General features: G+C 39.6%; 1 protein-coding gene and 2 long non-coding RNA genes across 3 annotated transcripts in view; 2 read left to right on the top strand and 1 right to left on the bottom strand.

Annotated features, from left to right (window-relative positions):
* LOC122179048 overlaps positions 1-25,803 on the bottom strand; it is a 32,835-nt gene extending 7,032 nt beyond the window's left edge. Inside the window, exons 1-2 of the long non-coding RNA XR_006178511.1 lie at positions 25,532-25,803; positions 20,312-20,391 (exon numbers count right to left, since the gene is read on the bottom strand). This is a non-coding gene — a long non-coding RNA (uncharacterized LOC122179048). The remainder of the gene's footprint in view (positions 1-20,311; positions 20,392-25,531) is intronic.
* On the top strand, positions 14,553-15,807 carry LOC122179049. The gene is made up of 3 exons (XR_006178512.1): positions 14,553-14,655; positions 15,070-15,157; positions 15,783-15,807. It is a non-coding gene; the product is annotated as an uncharacterized LOC122179049 (long non-coding RNA).
* Positions 25,804-26,158: 355 nt separating the features above from the next.
* DTNBP1 (dystrobrevin binding protein 1) overlaps positions 26,159-27,193 on the top strand; it is a 60,679-nt gene continuing 59,644 nt past the window's right edge. The window contains exon 1 of the mRNA XM_042869277.1: positions 26,159-26,276. Coding sequence (XP_042725211.1) covers positions 26,221-26,276 — 56 coding nt within the window. The 5' untranslated portion in view covers positions 26,159-26,220. The remainder of the gene's footprint in view (positions 26,277-27,193) is intronic.

Genomic DNA, 27,193 nt, shown 5'->3' with positions numbered 1-27,193 from the left:
ACACTTCTCACTAATGGACTCAGAACAGCAAACACAGCTGTTCAGGAGCACAGGCTCTCTCCTCAGAGCTGTGTGTTCTGCACAGCGTTTGTAGAAGCACTTCAATGATTTGGGAGTGCTAGTCTCCCTCAAAGCCAGCACACAGACAAAAGAATTTAATCCACAATCGCAGATGCAGGATTCCTTTTCTAAATGGATTGGTGATGAGAGCAGCTTGAATTACAGACATCAGAAAGAGTTATTTCGTTCCGCTAGTTGAGAGGAAAGAACATTTTCCAGTTCTCCAGTAAAAATAGGCTTGCTAAAGTCATTAGGATAAAATAGGTCTTGCCTTTAGGAAACTAGACTGACTGCAGGGATGTGCATTTGGCCTGCTTCATAGAGGTAGATATTTTCCTGCAATTACCTAGAAAGGGAAAAGAAATGGAGGCTTTGATGAACTAAATAGAACCACAAATATTGTGCACTGATTTATTGAATGCAGATTTATGTGTGCATAAAAAATCTTTACTATACAATTGTTTTCCTTTTTGTTTCAATTTTTCTGTTGATAGATGTTACTTACTACAGGGTAACTGGTGTTGAATTTAACAGGTTTGCCAAAAGAATTTTCCTTGAAAAGCTAAACAAAAGCCTTCAACAGGCAGAGAGGAGATTAAACTTGGAAAAAAATAAGAAACACATTGCTGCTATCAATGACAAGCAGAGGTTTTGCAGTGATATGTCTTATCTGATAGGATGGAGGTCTAATAGGCTGCCATGTTTATATTGCCTAAAGCTATAAGTCAAAGCAAGAAAAATGGTGACTTAAAAAAGAAAAATGTTCTCTGTTGTCTGAAGCAAGAACTTTGAACAGTTTACACAATTTTTTTGTGTGTGTGCATATTGGTTTTTGTTTCTGTTTGAATCTGTAAGTATAGTAACAAAAGAGAGTTTTTTTTCCTAAATACTAACCTGTGTTGTGACAGTCTCCACCATGTGTTAGAAGCTATATAGTAATGGTAGTGACCTGCATCAAGATATGAGGTTCTACAGGCTGTCAGAGGTAACTCCAAATACACTTGAAACGCCATGAGGAAATCATGTAGAAGGTGGTTGGGTTACTTTCATTCAAAAATGGAAAGAACCTTGTTTAAGGGGAAAAAAAAAAAAAAAAGATTGGTCTACTGATAAGTGTATTTGTCTTGAAGAGAATATTATGAAACAGTGCAACTGCTCGGGTCTCCCATTTCGCTATACCCCTTTCTTAGTGAGACATCTTTACTGAAGTGAGAGATCCTGACCTGATAGGGTGGTTGCCAGTGGCACTAACTCTAGCTGGATGTCAGTAACTAGTGGTCAAGTACAGGGGTCAATACTGCTTTCAATCCTGTTCAGCATCTTTAATACTGATGTGAATTATGGGGCAGAGTATTCTCTTCAGCAAGTTGGTTGATGACAGAAGAATTGGGAGGAGTGACAGATAAACCATAAAGATGTTCTCCCATCTCCTAGATGTGGGCTGACAGGAAAGGTGAACCTTTCATGAGGAAGGAATGACCCCATGCACAAGTACATACCAGATGTCAAGCAGCTAGAAAGCAGCCTGGAAGGAAAGAACCTGGGGGGTCCTAGTAAACACCATGTTAACTTGAGCCATTCACATATGCTTATGGAAAAATAAGCTAAGGATATCCTGGGATGCATGAGGAGGAATATTGGCAGCAGGTCACAGAAAGTGATCTTTCCCCTCTGTTCAGCACTAGTGAGGCCACATCCAGAGTACTGGGTCTTGTTCTGAGCTCCCCAGTGCAAGAAAGATCAGGGCATAATGGAGTTAATTCAACAAAGGGCCACAAAAAATGAGTAAGAGTCTACAATATCTCTCTCATAAGAAAGGTCGAGAGGGCTGTCACTATTTAGAGCAGAAAAAGAATGCTTTTGGATATCTAATGGGTGACTATGTATGCCTGAACAGAGGGTGCTAAGAAGACAGAGCCAAACTCTTTTTAGAGCTGCCCAGTGTCAGTACAAGTGGCAATGTGTGCTAACTGGAACACAGGAGGTTCCCTATGACCATCAGGAAGAAGTTCTGCACTGTTGTCAGAGCACCACATAGGTTGCCCGAAAAGGCTGTGGAGTCTCCTCCTTGATGGTTTTCAAAAGCCACCTGGACATGGGTCTGGGCATCCTGACACCAGAAAGAGGAGGCATGAGAAGTTACAACTTCTCTTACAACTGACTGAGGCATCAGCAAACTACAAGAAGCATGTGCATCTTGTCATGAGATTTGTATTCACTGGCAACTTTACAAGTGGAAACTGGTGCATTCACATGATTCTTAAAGATCATCCCATATTACTGAGAACTTAATAGGTTTTGAAAGATATACTTCTGTGTTGTAATAGCTATATCAAGTAATTCACACTAGATAGTAGTTTCTATATAAGATGCCATTTCTCCTAGACATTTTGACAGTGAGTCATACACACCTGACTGTGAAATAATCAATACAATCCCAGTGCTTTCTTCTCTCCACTGAGAAGTTCATATCCTAGACAAAGAAGAAAACTGATGCAGAGAAACATTGATACAAAAGAATCAAAGTAGCTGTTAGATAAAAGAGCAATGAAAATCAGGTGCAGATATTTCTCTAATCTTTTCTCATTTCAAGAGAAAACAATACAAATTCTTTAGCAGAAGACATGTAAGGCTTTATTTTAATAGCCCACAGTGACGAGATCAACCAAGTGTGTCAGTACAGCTAATTGATACGTATTTATATGCATATCTGCATAGACCTGAAATTGCATAATCTGATGCTGGTGTATTTGCTTAAATTAACTAATTTCCTTAATGTTGCCAGAATAGTGTGAGGTGGCAAATATAAAAATTAATACTAAACCCTCTCCTACAGATGGAAAATATGTTCAGAGATGTCTATACAATTAAAAAGAACGATACACATTCCACGCATTCTGGTAAATAAGTTTCTTAGAACATGTTAACTAGAATTCTGACTATTATCGCAGAGAACAAGAAATGAAGAGAAATTAAAAAATCACATATAAAGAATTTACACTGCACTCGCTCTGCCTTGCAGTTCTACACTAAAACTTCAGCACCGTAGTGCAGTTGTTGCCATATATCTTTTACATCCAATGATACATAAAGCCACCACATTTAGAAGCAATGTCTAGCTTCGGGACTTTATTCTCCGCTCTGTGAAATCAGGAATACCTCAGCTGAGCAAAACATCAATCACATCAAACCTGAATCCAATTTTTTCTTGCAACCTTGGAGTTATGCTCTGGGCTCCCCTAAAGTGAGCATAAAAATGCATGCTCAGATTTCTGGAAGCACATCGGGAACATTATTTAGGTTACATAGCAAACAAATTACATCGAAGAAAAGACATACAAGATCCTGGAAGTTTAATGGCTGCAGAGTTCAGTCATTGGCAGAATTGATCATACTGGGGAAACAAAAAAAAGAGAAAAAAAAAAAGAAAGTAAAAAGAACCCCACAGTATTTCATGTATTTCATGCAGCGTGTACGGAAAAGGAAGGGAGTTAAGCTGAACATAGGAGTTTCTGCAGAAATGTGCAAAAGGACTTCTTTACCATGAGAGTGATAAAGCATGGGCACAGGTTGCCCAGAGAGGTTATGGAATCTCCTTCTATGGAAATATTCAAGTCCTATTTGGATGCCTACTTGTGCAATTTGTTGGAGGGAACCTGCTTTAGCAGTCGGGTTGGAGTCAGTGGTCTCTGGAGGTTTCTTCCAATTTCAACTGTTCCCTGATTGTGTGATGGTGGGAACAATCAACTGCAACCTCTCAGAGCAAGAAAGTTTGTTATTATAGCCAGTGATAATAGGCTGCTATGGACATCTAGAATAGAAACAAGCACAACATTAGAGAGAACTTATATCGCAGCATTAGAGTGATATTACCCTAAAATTACTATGTTACAAAATCTGTGACAATAACAAAAGGGTTTGATGAACTGTTTGATCACAGGAAATGCTTTATTTGCATTATGGTGGTCTGGGGGCTTTTCTAAAAAAAAAATGCTTATTTTTTAGAAGTGATCTAGGTTCTCTATTAAAGTACTGGAACTGTCTCAAGAAAAATGCATTCTTTTCAGAGCCAACTAGTTCTTGCAAGCATATGCAAAGCTTTTACATTCCTAAATGCTTTGTTTAATGTTATCTTATCCTGTTCTGGTGAGAAGATAACATGAAAGTGCAAAATAGCCATGAATATCTGCACTCCGAGTTCTAGATGTGCTTGCTTACCAGCTTCATATCTAAGTTCTGTAAGAGATGGTATCTAGCTCTTCATCATACTTTTCTCCCAACTAGTTATGAACCAGGACACATAGGTTAAAAAGATGAGAATTTGAACTGTTTATTATTTGGGAAAGTATCTACACAAGATGTTCAGTTTGTTTCATGTTTAAAATACTGAAGGTATTGAGTGAGAATGTTATTCACATCTTCTCTGTGCTAAGAGCACTATGTGGCTCAGACTACAAACAGCATTCAGAAGGATCCAAAGCCCTCTCTGCTTTCTACAGAGCTTGGCACTCTGAGGAATACACTTCTCAAAATTTCTATTGTGCAGTTGTTCTAATTTGACACACCATTTTTCTGCTAGAATCCTATTGTTTTCAACATATTTTAGAGACAAACATTACATAATATGATCACAGTGTAGTCTAATTGCAGTAACAAAGCAAGGGGAATATTACAATAATGTAATTCTTCAATCTAGACTGGACGACCACAGCAGATTTTTAGTGAGTTGCCTAGGAAGAAAGGATGTTTCCTTCTTCAATGCTGCACTGATACAAAGCAGTTCCAAAATAGAATAAAGATAAAAAATAATGTTCAAGATAAAGAATGCCTCGACCACACGATCAATCAGTGAGCAGGTTTGACTGCTCTTCAGCACCTAGCACTGCAAGCACTGTAGGCATTCTGAGAACTTGCAGTGCCAGCACACAATAGTGGGTAATAAAGCTGGGAGAGAAATCTGTGCTGCTCTAATTCCACACAACCCACACCTCTGCTGAACAGCCCCCTGTGCAGCCACAAACAACTTGCCATCTCTATGTATGATCTCAGATTGGCCCCAGAAAGCAAATACAGAATTTGGGTTTCCTCTCCACTAATCCCAACCAATGTGGAAATGCTTTGCTCTTCTGTGTCTTTGTCGGAAAGGCCCGAATACAAACAGCCCAAACAAAATGCCAGCTGCACTGAGGAAATAACAAAGCAGTAGTTCTTGCATAAGGTGATATACCTTGTTCCCAGAGTTCTTTATAACTTCAAAATAGCTACTGCTTGATAACACTTCAATCAAAGGAGTCCACTTCAATGCTAACGTCTTTCCTGAAATGAGGAGGGATATCATCTGTGTTACTTAGTGTTCTTTGGGGAGACGTACAACCGTGTGAAACTTTATCATAGTAACACGGTAATGCTTTGTGATACTACAAAGGTTATTAACTATGAACTCACGAGATATCTCTACTCCTGTCAGCAAGCAGCTACCTGATTTAGAAGTCATTTTCCAGTTGGTGCCATTTTCCAAATGGTTCCATGCATTTCCACTGTGCTTTTATTGGCCTATTTTGTTCATTCTTGTCTTGATTAAATTGCAGAAGACAGTGGGTACCTGGAGGAACTTTATGCTTGTTTCCAGGAAAGGTTTTCAGCATAGCTAAGTTACTGACTGTTACCCTGGCAGCTCAGCTAACTGCATTTTAACATCTAATATTTGACTTTTGACTGTTCAACAAAGATTTTCTACAATTTTTAGGTTAATTTCTACTTCAGTCAATGAGACCTAATTCGAACTTCAGAATTGGGTCATTAATACAATTCCACAATTGTGGGGAAAAAAAAAAAAAGAAAAAAGAAAAAAAAAAAAAAAAGGATGCATTTCTTTCAGCACAAAACCAAACTAAAATTGCTGCTCACACAGGTATTTTGGCAAAGCATGGAACACTTTGCTTTTGTTTTTGTGTATGCTTCATGATGATTATATGCCAGGTGCATATTGTTCTAAATTGTAATTGTTGGATTGTGGAGATTTGTTCATGCTTTCCAATTATGATGAGCAGAAAAGAGAATAATTCTATCTATAAAGCACTCATGGCACTTAAACTCTTCAGGCAAGAACACTGTAATAACTGGCATTTTCTTTTTCTGTAGATTGTTACATTAACAATGCCCTCCAGTTATTTTGTGCTGCATTGAGACCACCCCCCTGTTACTAATTCAGAGCCAGCATATCATTGTCATTTGCATAAAGTTTGCCTGCCTCTGGCAAGAAGACAGGAGAAATGCTTTTTCTGAAATCATCAAACAAGTGCTTTTCCAAAAATAAATGGAGGATCGCAGCCATTTTTTAGCGTCTTAAATAAATGAAGCTTTCAGCCAATGTATCAAATTAGTATACATAGGGAAAACCTCAAAGGCAGCAGACTGTATTATGCATAGAGTACTTGTTAAAGTGCTGTTAAAGGGCATTTGAGTTGGCACGTTAAATTAAAAAGCAACAGCATCCGGACGCAGGACTAATTCTTGGAGAGATACTTCTAGGGACTGATGTAAGAAGTAAGCCTCTAAAATAAACTTGCTGATCACAATATTCCCTTTTATTCAATCTCCATTTCCTGCTGCATGTTAAATATGCATTCTTGCTAGTTCAATCTCTGATTCCAAAACCTTCTAGTTTTGAGAGAGAGGAAAAAAAAAAAGCTGAAGTTACATAAAAACAGTGCTTCGGTGTACAAATTATAACAGAGCAATTTTGGAGAAGAAATGTTTAACTGTGCTTTCCCCTTCACCTTCTTTCTTGCACACATTTAAAGCTCTTAAAAAAACAATTACATTTTTCTCCATTTCTTGCCTTGTTTACCTTTCACACAGTAATGATCATAATAATAAAAGTAACGTAGTAAAAGCTCTTACACATTCTGCACTAAAACCAACATTGCAGGGCCTCCGCCTTATGGACCATATTCATAGTTCAGAGCCTAAATGAACAACTTACATATCTCTGGATTTACACCAAAATAATTGAGATGGGAATCAGACACTGTTGTTTAACTAAAGACCCAATTATGTCAATCAAATATATCTTCAGGAAGTCAGAAAGCTGCACAGAATTTGATCATCCTGCTAATAATAATATACAATTAGTTAATAAGCCCCTACAGAGGGGAAGTCATTTAACAAAAATTGTAATGGTAGAGGCATTGCATTTTAAAGACTAATATCATTTACAACGGTGCACCTAACAAAGGTTGTTTGAATTGTCATTGCTCTGCCATTTTACTCTGCAGCAATCTTAGTAACTCATTTAGGGGCTGCAAAGAGACAAGTTCAGAAAACACAAGCCCATTATGGCCACAAAGTCATTTGTTAACATGGATATTGTATGAGAATTTTATGAAGCCATGACAGATGGTGAAAGTTTTACTTGGGCTAGGAAGAATTTATGTTTCAAATAATTACTCAGTTTCATCAAATACATTTTCCACGCATGAAGAGATTGCAGACCATCTTAGCCTCCTGCCTTCCAAATGCTCTTTGATATGGAATGTTTTGTCAGAAAGTTTCAAAGCCAGCTGAGTAGAATCAGATTATGCAGAAAATGATGCATGGAATCTTAATCTACAAGAAAATCTGGATGACTTTGCAAAATGTCATAAAATAAAAGATGGAATAAAACCGTGGAAATCAGGATTTGTAATTTATTATGAAGGAAATCTATTTTTCTCTTGTAAAAAGGAGAATAATCAGTTGTCAGAAAACATTTTCAATCTTTGGATATAGTACTCCATCCCTAATAATAAGGACATTAACAAAACATGATCTAGCTCAATTAATGTAGCAGTTATTCAGCAGCTATGTTGCATGAATATGGCTGTGTACATTCATGAGCTTTGTCCAATAGAAATTCTCTTGTCTGATGAATCCTCTTAAGAGATTTGAGCTTTTTCTTTCCTATGATGCAGAATTTGTTTCAAAAACTTTTCTCACACTTTCCCAGGCTCTTCTACTTTCTAGGACTGGCGAAACAGAGATTAAAACTGGCAGACTTCTAAGTGCCAAAACAGTCCAGTGTCACTTCCCAAATTGGTATCCTGTGTCTTCCCTTATGTATGTCATACATCTTGCAGCTTCAAAGATACACAAAGAAGCATTCGTACTCTTTTGTGTGCGTGTGGGGGGCTCCAACATCATATTTTAAAACTACACCTGTTGAGGAACCCTGGGTTCTCTAAACAGAAATGAATTAAAACCAGGTCACAATAACTGAAGAAAAAAAACCCCATATATTGTAGGGCAGGAGGAGGAGGTGGTGAAAAGGAAGAGATCTCTAACATGCTGGCAACAGCAAAGCCAACTCCTCTGATGCACCCGCTGATAGCTACAGTAGTGTATTTTAGCACATGTTGGCGTTAAGCCAGACAATGGTCACTTCTTCAGCATGCTTCCCACAGAAAAGTTTGTAATTGTGCAAAGAGGAGAATAACTTTTTATCCATGAATATCCCTGGAAGAAACTTCAGTGTGCATGTTTGTGCTAAAATGCAAAAGGATCAGTTCTTCCCCAAAACAAGATCTATACTTGCTATTTCGGCTTTCTTAAACTCAACATAGCAGGTCGATTTAAATATATACATTGACTTTGCAAACATTTGAAGTAAAACCAACCTCATTTCACTTGATTTTACTGCTTTCCTCAAGAGAAACTGTCATAGAGAAAAACCACTCTCCTTAAAATTTGTGTGTATGCAATTTAATGTTGTGGAGGAGACAGAACCAATTTGGAGGTGAAAGTAGATGCAGTACAGCCATGTAAATATTGGCTCTGCTTGGCTCAGTGCACACCAGGAGCATTCCTAAATTGCTGTATGCAAAGGCAGCGCAGTAGCACTTGCTCAGAGCCAGCTCAGGTATCTGCTTTACACTGTATAGTGTAGGGTAGGAGTTCCATGTTATAGCATTTTGTTTAAAGCTCTTCTTCCTGATTGCTACTGTCACAACCTCTTTGTAAGAGAGTTCAGCAGGATATCTTCTGTCTAATCTCTTTGCAACTGAATTCAGCAGGGCATCATATTTCTAATCCCTCTTCACAGGGTTGAAAAATCCATGGAATTATTTTCAGCTCAGCTTGGCTCAGTTCTGTCATTGCCCTGTGAGCCTATTGGTCCTCTCCAGCTTAAGATTCTGAATTTCAGTTGGCACATCCAGGGAAACACCACAAGCAATAAAATACTGCAGTGAACTTGACTCCTTTGTTTTCACCAAAACAAATCTGTGAGAGATGACAGGGAGAGAAAGAATCCTGAATCTCACTCTGGCAGCTTAAAATACATACACAGCTGTAATTTTAAAATATTTTAAATCACATTTATTTTAGTCCTTTAAATATGTTCTCGCTTTATTTTCTACTGATGTTAGAAATACCATCCAGCTTAAAATATGCCTTTTTTCTTTAATTAAAAAAGTTGTGTTACAACTGCTCCAGGGTAGAGCAGCACATTTGTAGCCTAGATCAAACAAGCGGATGGTATCCATGTCTCCACAAATACATGTTTAGTACATGTTGGTACTTTAGGTTAATAAGCAGACTGATTTTAAAATTGTGTGAGAATAAAATCTATATTGAAATGTTAGCAAAGGAAGAAAAAAAAAAAAAAAAAGCACTATTCTCTGGCCTAATCTTGCCAAAACATACCCACTGAACTAAAAGGGAATATTCACATGGGTAAATTACTCACTCCTAAAAGTATTCCATTGCTTGGACATCTCATGAAATTTGGTGTCCTAAGACTATGACTGTGGTTTCTGTTTTCCCTTGGTTGTTACTATCTTTCAGTGGCTCCAGCAAAGCTGGGAGAGAAAAATACACAGTACGGAAAATGTGAGTCTAACGGTCACTATACACAGTGAGACTTATGAAAAGCATGGAGGTCAAGCCTGCACATTTTTGCAATGCCTAAGTTTCAAGTTGGCAAACTCCCTGTGAAGATGACTAAATATATGGCCAAAATTTTGAAACACTGCTGGAACTGTATTTAAATCACACATATTCATCAGTTCGGAAAGGACATCTCACACAGAGAACAAGTAGATGCGTATTTAGATACTCCTCCAGTCTCCACGTGAAGCTCTCTTTCACGTCCCTGAGTTTTATAGTGTTTATTTTGTCTATGCCTGCTTTCCTTTCTACCTCCGTGGATTTTCAAGTGTCTAATCAGAGATATAATCACACTGAAGCCTTTGCCTCCACATGGCACTAATAAAAAAATCACTATTAAAAACTTGTTAACTCCTTAGATAAGATTAACTCATTGTTAATCTTATCCTAAACAAGATGTCCATTTAAAATTATTTTCCATCTAGTTCTTCTAGTTGCTTATGTGACTGAGCCTTTTACTTTGCATAGTTTTTACCAATGTATGTATTCTTATGCTCTGGATCACAGTTAAGTTCTCTTGCCTGATTCTATCTTCAACCAGACTTAGCCATACAAGCTCCAGTTCAGTTAGCAGATATGAACAAGAAACATCCTCAGGAGATACTGAAGTAGTGAATTGCTGAAGTCATGTTCTTCACTGGAGTTTTTCCTTGAATACTGTTATTTCTGTATGCTGCTGAACTATTTGAACTAAATCCCTTCTTCGTACTATCCTCAGCTCACACAGTTTATTTATTTTTTTTGCCTGATTCCTAATCCTGTTCTCTCTGTTCACTTTCTCATCTTCCTTCTTACATTATCCCAGGAAAAACGTAACCTCAAAGACTAATGGAAAAATCCCCCCCGTACCGCAAGACTGCCGTGCCAGCTACATGCAACCACACCTTGGCCCGTAAGCAGTACTACATGCTTCTCACCCTTTTTGTTTCCTGTTTGGAGTGCGAGATAATCAGCTAACAAGTCTACTGCATTACCTTCATGCAACATCTGGCACAGTGTGGCCCTGCTCTGAACTGTTCTAATGAGTCTTACAATAATTCATCCATTGGTATCTATTTGCAAAGCTCACAAGAACTAATAATCTTATGGATAGCACACTGGTGAGAGAAGAGTGCTTTACTGTGCCTTTAGAACAAAACAAGATGATGTCCCAGGAGTTCTTTCATTTTTACCACCAATTCCAGATTTCACTCTCCTTGAGGCTCCTTTAGCCTCAGCAGATAGTGACAGATAAAACACGGAAAGCACACTGTAATTCTGTTCTCTTCCATCTGTCAGCCCAAGATGCAACCTTTCCCTAGCGGGGTTTGATGTCACCAACCTTTCCCTGGCCTGGAGTTGACAATCTTTCTAAATTCTGTTGATGCAGAAGATTGCTGATTGCAGAATTTAATGGCATATTCTGCTATACAAACCATCTGATTTGGTCATCATGGTATCAGTCAGCCTTTCAAAACACCACAGACTACCTTTTTGCACATTTCAGTGCGAAGATCTCCACGTAGCAATAAAGAATAAGAGAAAATATGTTAGGAAATGCTTAGAAAAGGAAAGAGAGCAACCCTCAGATAAGCTAAAGATACTCCATTTGAGTCTGAATGTGGCATGTTGCTAAGGAGATGGGCAGGAAGTGAACTTGGAAGGATTATCTACCTTGAGAAGCAGGGTGACAGAAGTGGGTTGGCAGCTTCCCCACAGTTCAGACTGAGGACAACATCCAAAACACAGGATGCTGCTGTTTATCCCAATCCTCAATACAAAGCATCTGTGACACATTCTGAGAATCCTAAGAGAAACTTAGGATTTGTATCATTTTGCACATACAGAAGAAAAGATATAAGTGGAATATTTACACCAATCACATCAAGTGATGCAGCAATGCCTTTCTCATACAAACACGCCATCATATTGAAACAAATCTATGGTGGTTGCATCATTGAATATTTACAGGTTTAGGTGCACAGATTGCACTCACAGAAGCAGAGCTAATTCATGCATATTCCACACAAGATATCTGTTGCTTCTTCTTCAGGGAAGAAATTAATAACTGTATAATCAAAGAATATTAGGATGTCATAATCACAAAATAAACAAGAGAGTTTGGCAAAGCAGACTATGATAACAACAGAGAATAAATAGAAGGCTTACCCCTATCCTAGGCTCACTTACAAAACTCCAGCAGAGCAGATCTCCAGCAGAGATCCTTCCCCACTGGTAGCCAGCTCTTAAATAGGTCTAGGAGAGGTGCAGCTCAATTGCCTTCACCTGTGCTCCTGTGGCTGACTCAGTGCTCACCTCAGGTGATCAATCAGAGGTTCAGGCCGTGACTGAGCAGTTCCCATACAATAACGAAAAGATGCTGACCATTCCAAACTAATGATTTAATCTTCCATAAATACAATTCCTTTAAAATAAGGATGTTTAAAAACAGCAGTCTAGCAGCCCAAAGCATGCTAGCACCATGATTAATCCTTTGGGGAATTAGAAGTACTTGTCTACACTACTTACATTATAATCAGCCAATCTCGTTATGCCTTCCTTCTTAATAATTATAGATCTTATTAACAGAGATGAATTCGATAAAAAAAAAGGCATTACAAATTGCACAGTGTTCAAAAGAGGGAATCACTTAGCTTCAGATGCCAGAGAGAATATTTCTTCAAACCCAAGAAACAGTCACTAACACCTCTGTTACTGCTAATATGATTGAAATAAATGATTTAGTGAGAACGCCACTCATGCAGACCATAATGGGATCATGCATGTAGAGACAAACTAGATGGTTTTAAATCTACCGTGTATCAGAACTGAACTGTTAGCTCTACGAATTGACCACAGCTTGTGGCTGGGTTCCACTTTTGAAAAAGATCGTGCGAAGTCCTCATACATAGTTAAAGGGACAACAGGAACAAAGAAATCTCTTAACTAAGTTCCCAGTGACTACCTCTATGGTTACAGTATTAAAGAGTACTGTCTATGACATATATAGCTCTGATAGACATGATTATAAGCATTGCCACTGAGTATGTTTAGCCCTCAACAATAATTAGTAAGCCCCATCTTTATCTCAATACACAACCTTTCTTGTTCATCTTCCTGTTCTTATCTTTGTTCCCTGTCCTGCCAAGGAGTAAGCGTATGGCTGGGTAGGAGTTCGGCCCTTAATCATGGTCAACCCATCACAGAAATGAGTACTTAAACTTATTTAATCAAATAAATCACCAGGCATACATTAATTTAGTTCCATTCATTTATGCATGTCACCATATCATAAAATCATGTTTGCTTTGGTGAAAGAAGTCTCTTTTAGCTACGTGTCTTAGTTTCAGCTGGGGTTGATTTTTCTTAAGTGTCTGATATGATGCTATCTATTTGTTTCTAGGAGAAAAACAGTGTTGATAACACTCCAATGCTTATAGTTCCCTGCTAAGCAGTGTTGTACAGAGCCAAGGCCATTCTCAGCAGAGGGCCCAAGGAGCTGAGAGGGAACATACTAAGAACAGCTGACTTAAACTATCCAAAGGGATATTCCACACCATATGAAATCATAAGGAAGGCATTTTGAAGTGGATTGGGAGTTCATCTCTCTCTCTTCCTCTGCTCCAGGTGCTAGCTGGGCATTGGTCAGGGGGTGGTGAGCAATTCCTTGTGTATCACTTAGAATAATAGAATAATAGAATCCTTAGTTGGAAGGGACCTTTAAAGGCCATCTAGTTCAGCTGCCCTACAATGAACAGGGACATGCACAGCTAGATCAGGTTGCCCAGGGCCTGATCCAGCCATGCCTTGAAAGTCTCGTGGGATGGGGCATCCACCACATCTCTGGGCAACCTATACCAGTGCCTCACCACCCTCACTGTTGAAGACTTTTTCCTTATACCTAACCAACATCCATTTACATTAAGATTTGAAGCATTTCCCCTTTTTCCGCAAACTACAGACCCTGCTAAAAGCCTTCTTCCCCTTCTTTCTTGGAGCTCCTCTTTAGATACTGAAAGACCTCTATCAGGTTACCTCACAGCCTTCTCTTCTCCAGGCTGAACAGCCTCAGCTCTTTCAGTCTGTCCTTATTGCAGAGGTTTTTCACCCCTTGGATCACTTTTGTGGCCCTCCTTTGGATGCACTCCAACAGGTCCATGTCTCTGCTGTACTGAGGACTCCACATCTGGATGCAGTACTCCAGGTGAGGTATCACCAGCACAGAGTAGAGAAGCAGGATCTCCTCCCTTAACCTACTGGCCATGCTTTTTTGGATAAATCCCAGGGTATGGCTGGCTTTCTGGGCTGCAAGGAATATATCCAGCTTGCCATCCATCAGTACACCCAGGTCTTTTTTGGCAGGGCTGCACTCAATCCTTTCATCCCCCAGCTTGTAGTTGATGTTGCTTCAACCCAGGTACAACACCTTGCATCTTGGATTTGTGAAGCCTCATAAGGTTCACCTGGGCCCACTGCTCAAGCCTGGATGGCAACCCATTCCTATGGTGTGTTGACTGCACTTGCTATATACATTAATACATATATATATATAATTGTAACTACTATCCTTTTCTTAGTAAACAGTTTTACTTTAACTCACGAGTTCTACTTTTGTGGTTTTTCTTTTTTCTATTCTCTCCTTCTCACTGGGAAGATGGGGAAAAGTGAGCAAATGACTGTGTCAACAGTAAGGTAAGATAATGTGGAATTCTACCACTACCAACAAGAAGACCTGTTTCATTATACTAAAGATAACTGCTACAGCATACAGATGGTAATTTTTTTTGAAGTGTTTGTGAATCCTGTTCCTTAAGTGAAGTAACTTGAATAGTTGATAAATGGAAAAAACTCAGCCAAGCCCTACTCTCTTTAAAAAGCAGTAAATGATACATTCATTTCTTCTTTCTTCTTTAGAAGAAGGCAGAGCTAGAAGTAAGCAAATTAAAGGGTATTAATATTAGACTTTTTCTTGTTTACAAGAGCTGTCTAGAAAATCTCTTGAGAAATTGGTTTCAAAAGATAAAGGCCAATTTGATAGAATGTAATTGATGGAAGAATGCATCTATTCACTGAAATTGCTCAGCAGGAACCTTGTTCATCTGTCAGACTCTGCAGGCTGATGAGTTTCTGCTAGATGGTTCCCCTGCCCCAGGGTTGTTAACAGGACTGAAACTGGCAACTTTTCGTCTTCCAGGTCAGTGAGGTGGCAATAATTCTTTCTGTAATGTCTGGAATGGAGTACCGTGGAATCACTTAACATAGATGCTGAACTGAGTAAATAGCAATGCCTTATGTATGCAAAAGTACTTTAGATGCAAGCTGGTCACAAACAAATGAAGTGTACTACTTTGACATTTCAGGCCTAAATATGTTCCTTAATGAGAAGAATTTTGTTAAGATAATGGAAGAACCTGCCTTTGCTTGTATATATGTGGATCTGACCGTACAGTACCTGCTTTTAAGCTTGCCTGACTTCAAAACACCTTGGAAAAGTAGATCTGTTATTTTAAAAGTTAAGTATTTTGCTTTGCTGCATCAGAATTCATCATGGAAGAAAATAGTGTAATAAACTTTTAAAAGCCATGCTCCATTATGTTACACTTACATAATCACACTAACTTCAATAAGCACCCAAGCTTGGCAAATGGTTCTCCTAATGGCATTAGAAAACAAACACTTGCTCTGTTCTCTGAATAATTTTAGCCAGAATATCCAATAGTTCTGATCTGTTTATTAGCTGTGATGGACTTTCAAGTTCTTTTTTTCCTGAGATGTGAGTATATGTTGACATGAATTTCAAACTTGTTTTCTCAAGGAAGTGAGACTCATGCAACTGTACTGCCTGGCCTCCCCCTCCTAACCTGCGAGTCCGTTGAGCAGCTCAAAGATACTAAAATCCTACACGTTTCATGAAAACGCTATTGCTAGAAATGGACCAAATTTAATGTTATCAATATGGAAAAGCCAGTTGCAGTTCAGCCAGCTGGCCAATGGATGTGGGTATAACTAACAGGCAATCAGCACATACTTATTTCAGCAACAGCATATGTTGCCACTTTCTCAGCCAAACTGGCAAAAGACACAGGAAGGAGTTGGAAGAAGCACTTTTGCACTGAAGATGGGAAGGACTGAGTAACGTGGGAGTAAAATCATTGAAGAACTTAATTACTTCCTCTGTTCATAGACAAACTTACTTTTGTGTCTTAAAACTCCAGATTTTGCCTTGGATAAAGGAATGTGCAAATGTCTGACGCAGAAAATACATTCATACTATAAAACAAGTGATTCCTGCCTTTTAGCCTAAATTTATTTAAGTGGTGATTTATTTACAATAAGATGCACTTTACTGGAGAGAGAAGAGCACCTGTGTTTCATTTCTGCATGGAAGGAAAAGCAAGTTTTTCCACTTTATAGTACCAAAGAAATGTGAAATGAGAGCTGTTAAAAGCATTTTCAAACAATAAACTGAATTGAAGAGGATGATGCATTCTTATACTGGTAATGACAGAATGGACAACAGTCATCTTCAATACATGCATGTAAACTCAAATCATATGAACTCAACAGAATTACTAAGTTGTAGTAAATAAAGCTGGATTGTTTTGTGGTTTTTTTTTTCCTCCTGGAGTTTGTTCTTCAGTCTGTCTTAAAATTTGAAGACACTGAATGGTCCATTTAAAGCCAAGTAGGTTTAATGAAAAATAAAATACAGACTCCAGTACAAAGTAGCTAAGATCTTCCTCTGCCACTGCAAAAGTTCAAGTATTGGAAAGAGTCATTACGATTTATATGCAGTAATGCATGTATAACACGTATATGTAAAATATGGCTTTTATTGTATTATTCTTTTTTTCTTAGACAGAATCTTTACGGGGAAAAAGGCATGGAATCCCATGCTAAAATACATCTTTGAACTAACATGAATATTTAGGTCTGAGAACTTTGACAAGACCTGAATTCTAGATATATGACAACAAATTCCCTCAGTGAATATGTAAAACCTTGTATGTTTGTATTTATACAAATAATCGTTTAATGATATTTAGAAAAGATTTTCAGAACCCCAGTATCATACGAGCTAATCTGAAATAAATGAATTACTCCTAGGGACTGAAGAGTTTGCAGAAAATACCACTATGATATTACAGTAAGTATCAGAAAACACAGTTTTAGCTCAGTCTTACACATAAAGTCTGGGGCATTCTCTCCTCTCAAAGATTTGTGCCTTTAGTGTATAGGCTACAGAAGTGAAGTCAACTTATGAAACTTGTACAAATGCATAAAAAGGAAGTACAAATGAGGTCCTAAACGGTCATAAGCTGAAAATACAGTACTATATTCTAAGCAAGTAAGATTACATAGATGATAAGCAGTTACAGAGTCACAGGATGGTTGGGATTGGAAGGGACTTGTGGAGGTCATCTAATCTAAAACCTACTCAAGCAAGTTTGCCTGGAGCAGCTTGTCCAGGCCCATGCAAGATGGATATTGAAAAAAACCAAGGATGAAGACTCCATAACCTCAATTGGAAACCTCTGTCAATTCTCAGTCACCCTCCCAGTGATATTCAGATGAATCTCCTGCGTTTCAGTTTGTACTCATTGCCTCTTGCCTGCACAGACCTTGTATTCTTTTCACGTTCCCTCCAGGTATTCATATTCAATGACAAGACCTCCCGTGAGCCTTCTTTTCTCTAAGTGAAACAGTCTCTACTCTCTCAGCCTTTTCTCATAGCAGAGATGCTCCTGTCCTTTACTCACTTTTGTGGCCTTTCAATGGATTCCCTCCAGTATGTTCAAGCCTCTCTCTTTCTGGGGAACACAGAATTGGACACAATAATCTAGGTATGGCCTCACCAGGGCTAAGCAGTCACCTCCCTTGACTGGCTGACTCCCTAACATTGCCCAGGATAGCCTAGCCTACATTGCAACAAGGAGATATTCCTGGCTCATGTTCAACTTAGTGTCCAGAAGAACACACCATATGGAAACATATCTGTAAAATATATTTTCTTCCTTTTCAATAGTGAAGTATTTAATGTTGCTACCATGTACAGACAGTGGTAATACGAACAATAGCCTGTTTATTGCTTACTCAGTGAAAATCATTTCCTAGCTGGAACTGCTGGATTTGGCATCTACCTAAGAAAATAAACAAATCAAGACAATTTATGAAGCCAAGCAATAATAATAATAATAATAATAATAATAAATTCAGAGTTGGAAGAGCAAAGGACTCTAGCCTTCTAAAGCCAGACCTCAAAATTTTGCACTCAAACAAAAGTTTCTGGTATGAAGATCTGAGAGCAGTTCATAGTCATATTATAATGCTGAAGTCCAAATCTGAACAATAAATGTTTGTTTAAACTCTTAACTCCATCACATCATTGTTAGAGGCATGCAGAAAAAAGGCACGAAATTCTGGAGAACAAGGGATTAAAAGTTATGATGATTAAAAGCATGATTTTTAAGGCACCACTTGATACTCAGCACAGAAAGAACTTCTGAAAGATGTAAAATTTTTTGTTTTAAGGAAAGATGAAAAACCTGTCTAGGTTTATTTTATTGCCCTTTCTCAGTAAGAAAGATGCAGGATATCAATTTGAATGCCTGGAACTATCTTCGAGAAATATGTATGCTAGAAATGTTGTTGTGACTAACAGTGAGGGCTCTTCTGAGAGCAAAAATATTATTTTTAAGCTTTACTTGGTCCCCTTACTCTGCTGTAAATGGTGTATATCTCTGCTACTGAGATAAGGTGAGATTTCATACATGTCTCTAACAGGAAACTATTTTTTCTTTCTCAGTTTAATGCAGACCTTTTGCTCAAGGCTCTTTCAGCCTCCCATGCCTTCTGTGTCAGAGATTTGGCCCAAACAATGTTAACCTCATTCTCTTCTGTTCCTGGAAAGTACAAACCAAGAAGACATCCTACAGAAGCGAATAGTGTACCTCAGAGCATTATATCATCAACAAACAGATCCAATCCAGTTTTGCCATTTTACATACTGGGATATACACGTCAGAATCACCAAATGTAGTGCCTTAAATTTGGCACTGAAGTGCTCTTACTTTCAGATGTGGCAGAATAGACGTAGTTCCATAACTACATAACTGTCAATCCCAATGGTTTTCTGTATGAACAATGTTTCCCTGTCTATGCAATGCATCTTGATATACAGCAATGACAGCTACTTTCCAAATGAAAAATATACCAGAGAGATAGAGAGAGAGAAGGCAGACACCACTTTAAATCAAAACTTGCCTACACACTTCTCAGGTCTACCCCAAAGTTGGCTTTGTAATTTGAAATATGGAGTGCTTTCCAGGAAGATGAGGTACTTTTGCTGTAACTAGTAAAGCAACTCTGATCGTCACAACAACTGTAAACAGAGAGATAAAATAAATCAAACTGACAAAATGCACTGCGATAAGGAAGTTCTGCAACAGTACAAGAACCATTATGACTATTTTATTTCATTCAAACTAAATTATGCTCAATAAATAAAACATAATGTGACAAAAAAAAGTTCTGTATCCAAGCTTCTTACAGCATAAGTGGATTAGATTCCATGCATAACAGGCTAGTAAACAGCAGACCCATACAAACTGAGGAAAGAAAATTCAATTTCAAACAGTATGAAGTTGACAACTGCAAGAGCTATTAGCCAAATGTTCAGCAGCCAGCCAGAAGGTGTCAACAAAAATTGCCTTAAGCAAGAGAAGCAAACAAGAGGAGGAGTCATAAAAAAATTAAATTAACTCATGCGATAATTGTCACCAGAAAGGCCAGTATGACAGATGATTAAGATCCTGCTAATGGGAAAAAAAAATCCAAAAAAACAAGAGCTGATTTAATGTAAGATGAAGTCACTGAAATCAGTAGTTAAGAACCAAATACTTAGCAAACTCCTACATTAACAGCAAAGGAACAGCCATTTCATCCTGTTAGTTTCCTGTAATTCCCTTTAGAGTTCACATGGATAATGAGTGATTAAAGTCTGTGTGTATAAAACTAAAACTGTGCCCTAATTGGGTTTCACTGAGCTAATTGCTTCTGATCAACAAAGCTGACACATAGTATGCTTGTCCTTCAAACATCTCACTCCGGGCTTCATTCTACTTCCCTCCAACTTTGCTTCTGGCATTCAGGGGAGCAAAAATTTGTCATGTTAATAGAAAATAGAAAGTAATACAGAATAACTAAAGTAGACCAGTAAACACAGGGGAAATTGATATTTTATATGAATTATATGCCCTTGTGTTTCATGACACGTCCCATTCACTTGTAGTGCTTTCATAGCGTTTTTGTAGTCCTCTCTGTAAACAGTTTCTGTTGCTTCACTTACCTCAGCACAGAGAATCAGTAGAGCCTCCCAGTGCTGACACAGCATATAGCAACAGAAGAGGTTTCACTCCTGGAACACCTCTGAAAGACAAAAGCTTTGCATAAGTTCTCTCCCCCACATCCAAACGCACATCTGCAGGTGTAGCTGTAGTCACACTGGCATTTTCTTGGCAATGCAGTGAAGAGGAGAATACACAACCTTTTCCTCAGACAAAGCAATTATGCCTTACCGCCTAGGGCAACATCTAACGTGACTACCCAAGTAAAATTATACACAAGCAACAAAAAACAGCAGACACAGACATAACTACTTAATACTACTTCAAATGTTATTGTACAGCATTCAGTCATTCTTAATACATCCTTTTAAATTCCTTGACAGTGGGGATAAGATCAGTTATATAAGCTGTGCAGTCTACAATGTGTCTTCTAATTAACAGGCTAAACCTGCTCAATATAGACTGCTGTATGTAAGATGAAAGGTCCTTCTCCCAAAGACACAATATCACGGCTTCATTTGAAATCAATTGTTACTAAGTCAATTCCCCTACATCATTTTGACAGAAGTGACAATATAAAAGTCACTGGAAACAGCATACCCCAGTATTCTGCTGGGACGGAAGGTCCTAATTCTCTTGTCTGATTTTTTTAAAAATTATTTTTACTTTTTTAATATCATCTGTATTGTCCATGGAAGTACAAGCAGAGCAGTAACAGCAATTTTCTCTTGCCTAAGCCGGAGGAAGGAGCTTAGGAAAGCAACACTGGGACAACATCAAACACAAGCGGCTACTTCCCACTGAGATTGATGCCATCTGTACCAGTAGAGTTTTTGAGATGTCCTTCTGAGACAAAATAATCTAAGAACTGCACTTAAAGTGTATCAGTAATGTTTTGCTCATTAGAGATAAATGTACTTCCAGGAAAACGAACGCTGCCACGGCTCTATTTTGTTTTTCTACACACAACTGTGCCCTCTAGTGGAACTGGGTGTTTCACTGCATACTCTTTAAATCAGCACTTCATTTGAGCCGTGCTCCTCAGAAGAAGTTTTGACCACTGTTTTCTGACAGGAAGATGCTGTATTAACTTCAAAGAATTTAACTTCAGAATAGAACATACAGTTTCAGTCCCCACTTGAAAGCTCACTGGTGGAAAAACAGTCAGAGCACGCAATCTTATTACTCAGTCTCATATCTGGCAGGCTTCAAGCAGCAGCACAGTTAACATTTGGTCTTCAGCTGTCTCACTGACAACAGCAGCACTGAGGATGTGATGGCCTTGACTGACTACTAAAAAAGCAAAAAGAGAGAAGACTAGGAATGAAGTGAAGGAAGAAAAGGGGATGTGGGGAAAGGAAAGACAGCAGACAGACCATCCTGCATTCTACATAGATTTCAAGTTCTGTTATGTGGTAATAGCAAAAATTTTGCACTCAGTTTCACAACTAAATGCAGCTGACAGAAGAATAAAAAATATGAAGTCATCCCATTCAATCTGGGTGTATTTCAGGATAAGAGCAGTGCTGTTCAAGATAGTCACTCCTTTCAGGATGTGTTTTCCCATGACATCTACATAGTTACATATAGCTACGGGTTGCCTCCTTTAATCATTGTCTTACTGTGGGATACCACACATACAAACTTTTGCTCTTGACTTCAAAAATCCCATAGTCTTCAAAAATCCCATAGAAAAAATATTAAACATATATCTTCTTTCATGCTGTCAGAAAGACGTCCACAAAAATGTTAACATCTAAAAACGTGTCTTTGAAGCTTTATAAACCAGGAGATCAAGTCCCACGGCTGTTCTTTCTGTGAGAGATGCTCTCTCAAATGTTTTGGGTATGTGGGACAGTATGTGAAAGGCACTGCTCCATATTCATAAGCGTATACACTGAGGCAATGTCACTAAACATAGTTTAGCTCTTTGTTACCTATCTTTGGCTGATGCAAAAAGTAGCCAAATGGCTCATACAAAGCCACCTATGAAGAACTGATTTGCCTTATCACTACAGCTCTGCTCGCTGATCACCGCACTGCGACCCTGGCTACCACCTCCAAACATGACCTTGACCTGAGAATGGAATTTCTGGCTTGACCTCAGCTCTGCCCCCATCACCTTGAGGTTTCCTGATGATCTGGACTCTCGGCTGAATCTCACTACCATCTCTGGACCTGTTCACCCCAATTGGGCATTGTATGTCTGAACCCAGGCTGAGTGATTTCCGTCAGCTTCTGTCCCTTACAGAGCAGCTGGCCCCCACTTCTCCTTCAGACCTTGAACCATTCACAACTGCATGCAAAGCATGGTTATGAGGCTTTGATGTGGGAAAAGGAACCTGGATTCAAATTTATGATAGGCTACTAGGTGCAAACAATATTGTACCTTTACCAAATAGGCCAGCATTCAAAGATTCACAGGTGAAAGAACATATATAACATACGTTTGTATCTCTGTTCTTCACATTGCAACTGTTTAAACTGACAGTCAGAGTTACTTATTAAATTAGTAACTAACATAATATACTTAGGTAAAATGTAAGTAAGTTACATAAAATGCTTTTTGGATTGTCCATCAGAAGGACTTCATGTTCTTCAGGGACCAGGAAGGCCTGGAAAAATGTGGAAACATGCAAAGAACTAGGGCTGACTTTGGTCTGCTTAAGCTGTTATAAAAATGCAGCCTTACTTGCACCTCAAAGAGCTGCTAATCTACAAAAGGGCCCTCAATTCCCCCTTGGGTTATCTAGTCAAATGCATTTCTTTGCTTTTTGCTTTACATATTTGTTGCTTCCCATTTACATCACTGTTCTTTACATATATGCAAAGCACAGAAAGCTTATGCTTTTGTTGTAGAAACCTGTATAGCCATGCAGAATACTTACACAAGGTTTTACCTGTATTAATAATACCAGGAAAGCAAGCAAATAAAGTAGCAAAATCATGTTCGAATTTGAGTCTTAGTATCAAATAATCACCTGTTAAATAATCACTAAATTAACAGAACAGCTCATTGATATTAAAAAGTTATTTAGGATGAATTTTATCTGCGTAAAACTAGATCCAAATTAATTTCATGCAGAATTGTGTTGAAAGTTATGTATTTGTTTCAGAAGCTTCCATTGCTGTCCAAAAAAATAAATAAAAAAATAAAAACAAAAAATCGATGTGCCCAGCTAATGAGGAGTTATCATGATATATGAACACAATTTTTGAAATTCAATGCTCTTGTACATTAATTAATTTGTATTATTAAGTAATCTCATATAGGGCTCAGAATGAAGCCATGCAATTCCATCCCATGCAATGATGATGGGAATGCTAGAGCTCCTCACTTTCTGGATTAAATGGAGAATGTTCAGAGCATAGCAGTATGAATAAGAAGTTTAGAATGTGACTACAAGAAGAAATAAAGGAACTGGGCTTACTCAACTTTTAAAGAAAAAAAAATAGAAATTGAGTTAAGCATGGGACCTGATAACTTTAGAGAGGTGGCAGGATTGTAGACACTCCTTTATTTTACATTCCTAAGAACCTGTAAAACAAAACTCTACATGGGATACAATTTACTGCCCTTGAGTATCTGCTTTTACAAGTCTCCTCTGTTCTGGCATTTCTAGGATTACTGTGACTGTTAGAACTAAGTTGACACATTTCTTTTCCCAAATTTTAGGCAGCAATGGCAATGAATTTGCAGTAGGACAGCTGTTTCTGCATAGCTTCTTTTTAACAGGCGTTTAGAAATATTTACTGTGAATTAAAAGAGCAACAGCGGTTGAAAAACTCACAACAAAAATGAAAATATACAACACTGAAGAAGTTCAAATTTCTCAAAGGAAAGGTGAAAATTAAGGATTAAAATCCCCGTTTCTTGAAAACTTACATTCCCACAACTTTTATATTACCTAAGGTCAGATCACAGAGCTTCTGCCAGCATTTGTAATTCCTGTCTGCAAATACATCAAACTTGCTGATTCAAGTCCTTCTTCTCTTAGTATTAAGGCTGACCTATGCAGGGAATGAGAAAGTCTGCACTTTCAAACATTGTGTTGGCTTAAGCAAAATGAAAATAGTGTATAAATGTCACATGCTTTGCTACAGATCTTCATATGCTGTCTACCATGAAAGCAACCTTTCTGACCTCAAGATGAGCTACACAAATGCCAGTACGTATAGTGACTAACCCTGTCACCCAGTCATCCTTCTCTTAGAAGATATTTAGCTCTTACCTTGTATTAAGGCCACAGAGCAACTCTGCTTTTCAACAAGCCACTTCAGAAACAATCTACAGATCTCATGGCTCTAACAGCACACAAGTGGAGGATGAAAGGGATTATGGTGTCAATATTCCAGTTGATTGAGTGTACCTAAGGGCCATTATGATCCATTCAGTATCTAATGACAGACACAGCAGTCCCTGTCTGCATATGTTCTACCTGTAAGAAATTAACTCAGTGCTCTCTACTGCCTGAAAATTTCTGAACTTTTAACCAAAATTTAATGGGTTAATAAATACAATGTTTTCACTTGAAAATCCCAGTCAATTTTATTCTTAAAAACAGATCTCAATTCAGTGAAAATTTAAGAATCAAAAGATTCATATAATTCCTGTGTCTTCAAATACTAGCTGAAAACATACATGGTGGGAGGCCATCTTCTGTCAGTAGCTCTGAAATGATCTGATTCCTTCTAAGCTGTCTTCGGACTCATTACACCTCTGGAAACAGCTGTTATTTGAATATATAATTTTGAGAAGCTTAATGAAAACCTCTAATTGTGTCATTTACTATTTGTAATAACTACAGGACTATGTTTTTGTGTTCATGTGTTTTCGGGGGGATGTCTCTCACTCTTCTTAAGAATCACTAACACCTATATAAAGTATTACAGAATCACAGGGGTTGGAAGGGACCTGCCAACCAGGGATGGTCTGGATACCATGGAGTCCAACCCCGCTGCTAAAGCAGTTTCTCTAGAGCAGGTCACACAGGAAAGTGCTCAGGAAGGTTTTGAATATCTCCAGAGAGACTTCACAACCTCTCTGGGCAGCCTGCTCCCTCACAGTTCCCTCTGTCACCCTCACACTAAAGAATTGCTTCCTCATGATTGTTGGAACTTCTCATGTTGCAGATTTTTGCCTTTTGCTCCTTATCCTTTGCTGGAAACCACTGGAAAGAACCTGGCCTCATCCACTCAACTGTCACACATCGGGTACTTACAAGCATTGATGAGATCCCCTCAATCTCCTCTTCTCCAGGCTGAACAGACCCAAGTCTCTCAGCCTTTCCTTGTAACGGAGATGCTCCAGGCATCCAGTTGTATTTGTGGCTTTCTGCTGGACTCTCCCTAGAAGTTCCCTGCCTTGGAGAGCCCACAGCTGCACACAGGAGCCCAATTGTGGCCTCACCAGGGCAGAATGAAGGGATCACCTCCTGGACCTCCTGCTCATGTTATTTTTAATGCGCCCTCAGATACCATCTGCCTTCTGGGCCACCATGTCACACACGGCCAAGCTATCATCCACCAGGACACCCAGCAGCCTGTGGGAGACCCGAGAATTTCACTTTCCAGGCTTTTAAGACTTTGTTGCAAAGGAGGATTCCCTGAGATCACGCCTACCACAGCGTCACCGACGACGGTGACGTTACGGTAAGGGGCTGGAACTACTCAGCCGCTGACTGCGCGTTTTACAAAACCTCGAGCTGCATCTCGAGAGATCTGAACGCTCTCCATAGCCCTTCCCTGCGCCGCCCCGCACCTCCCCCATGTCAGCAACAGAGGGTCGGGCTTCCGCTGGGGGCGGGCCGGCAGAGAGGCGTCGCGGGATGGGGGTGGGGGCTGAGGCTCCGCCTCGTCTCGCCTCCAGCCCGCCCCGCTCCGGCAGCCGCTACGGTAGGAGGCCGGGACGATGCTGGAGACGCTGCGGGAGCGGTTGTTGAGCGTCCAGCAGGACTTCACGTCGGGGTGGGTCGCGCCGCCTGGGCCGTGGGGGCGGCAGGGCGGGAGGGGATCGGTAGTGAGAGCCGAGCAGGACGCGCGGGGGGGGGGGGGGGAGAGCGGGTGACCGGGTGCTGAGCGGGGGAGCAGGACGGAGGAAGAGGAGGAGAGCGCGGAGGCGGGGCCGCGGCCTTCCCTCCTCCAGCAAGGGCGAGGGGCCGGGGCTGCGGTGCCTGCCTGCCGCTGGTGGGCCGGGAACCGAGGGACAGGGGCTCCGAGGGGATGGGAAGGCAGCGGCCGGCCGGGGCTGGAGGAGAGGAATAGACCGCTGCTTGGAGAAAGGGCGAAGATATGCCTGGGATCGATGGACGAGCCTGAATGTTTTATGAGGCGGCTGACCTCCGGGTCAGAATTAACGTAATTGTGATCCGGCGGCTGAAAAGCTTCTCTTTTCCTTGAAAGACGGGAGTTGCTGTCACGTGAGGGAAAGGAGCGCAGGATGAGTGGAAGCAGTGTGCGTTACGAAGTACAACATACCGCCCTGTGCTCCCTCACCACCTCTTTTTAGGGTAGACTCCGTGTTGTTGTGGTTTAACCTGGCAGCATCCAAATGCTGCACAACCTCCCCCCCCCCACCCCCCCTTTTCTTTTATAAATGGTGTCATTCACATGGTGAAACGATCTGATGGTCATTTAACTTCGTCTGGCATCTGTTACTGCAGAGAGCCAGTATGTTTTTGTGTGCTCTCTAATTTGCCTCCTTCCTTGCGTTGCCTTGTTTTGATCTGCTTTGGGAGCAGCTTTTATCATTTCCATCTTTGTGTTTCAGGAGCTCCGTTAATGGTCTTTCTCAGGGTGACCCCTTTTTAGTGCATCTTTGTTGCCATAAAGTGCATCTTGGAGACCTGGTAGCCAGAGGTTGTGGAAAGCATTGGTCTTTCTCC

This window comes from Lagopus leucura, unplaced genomic scaffold, assembly GCF_019238085.1.
Source record: "Lagopus leucura isolate 7727_CA_CO unplaced genomic scaffold, USGS_WTPT01 Super-Scaffold_100002, whole genome shotgun sequence".
NCBI classification, from domain to species: Eukaryota; Metazoa; Chordata; class Aves; order Galliformes; family Phasianidae; genus Lagopus; species Lagopus leucura.
The sequence above is the reverse complement of the archived record's forward strand: the minus strand, read 5'-3'. Positions and strand labels throughout refer to the sequence as shown.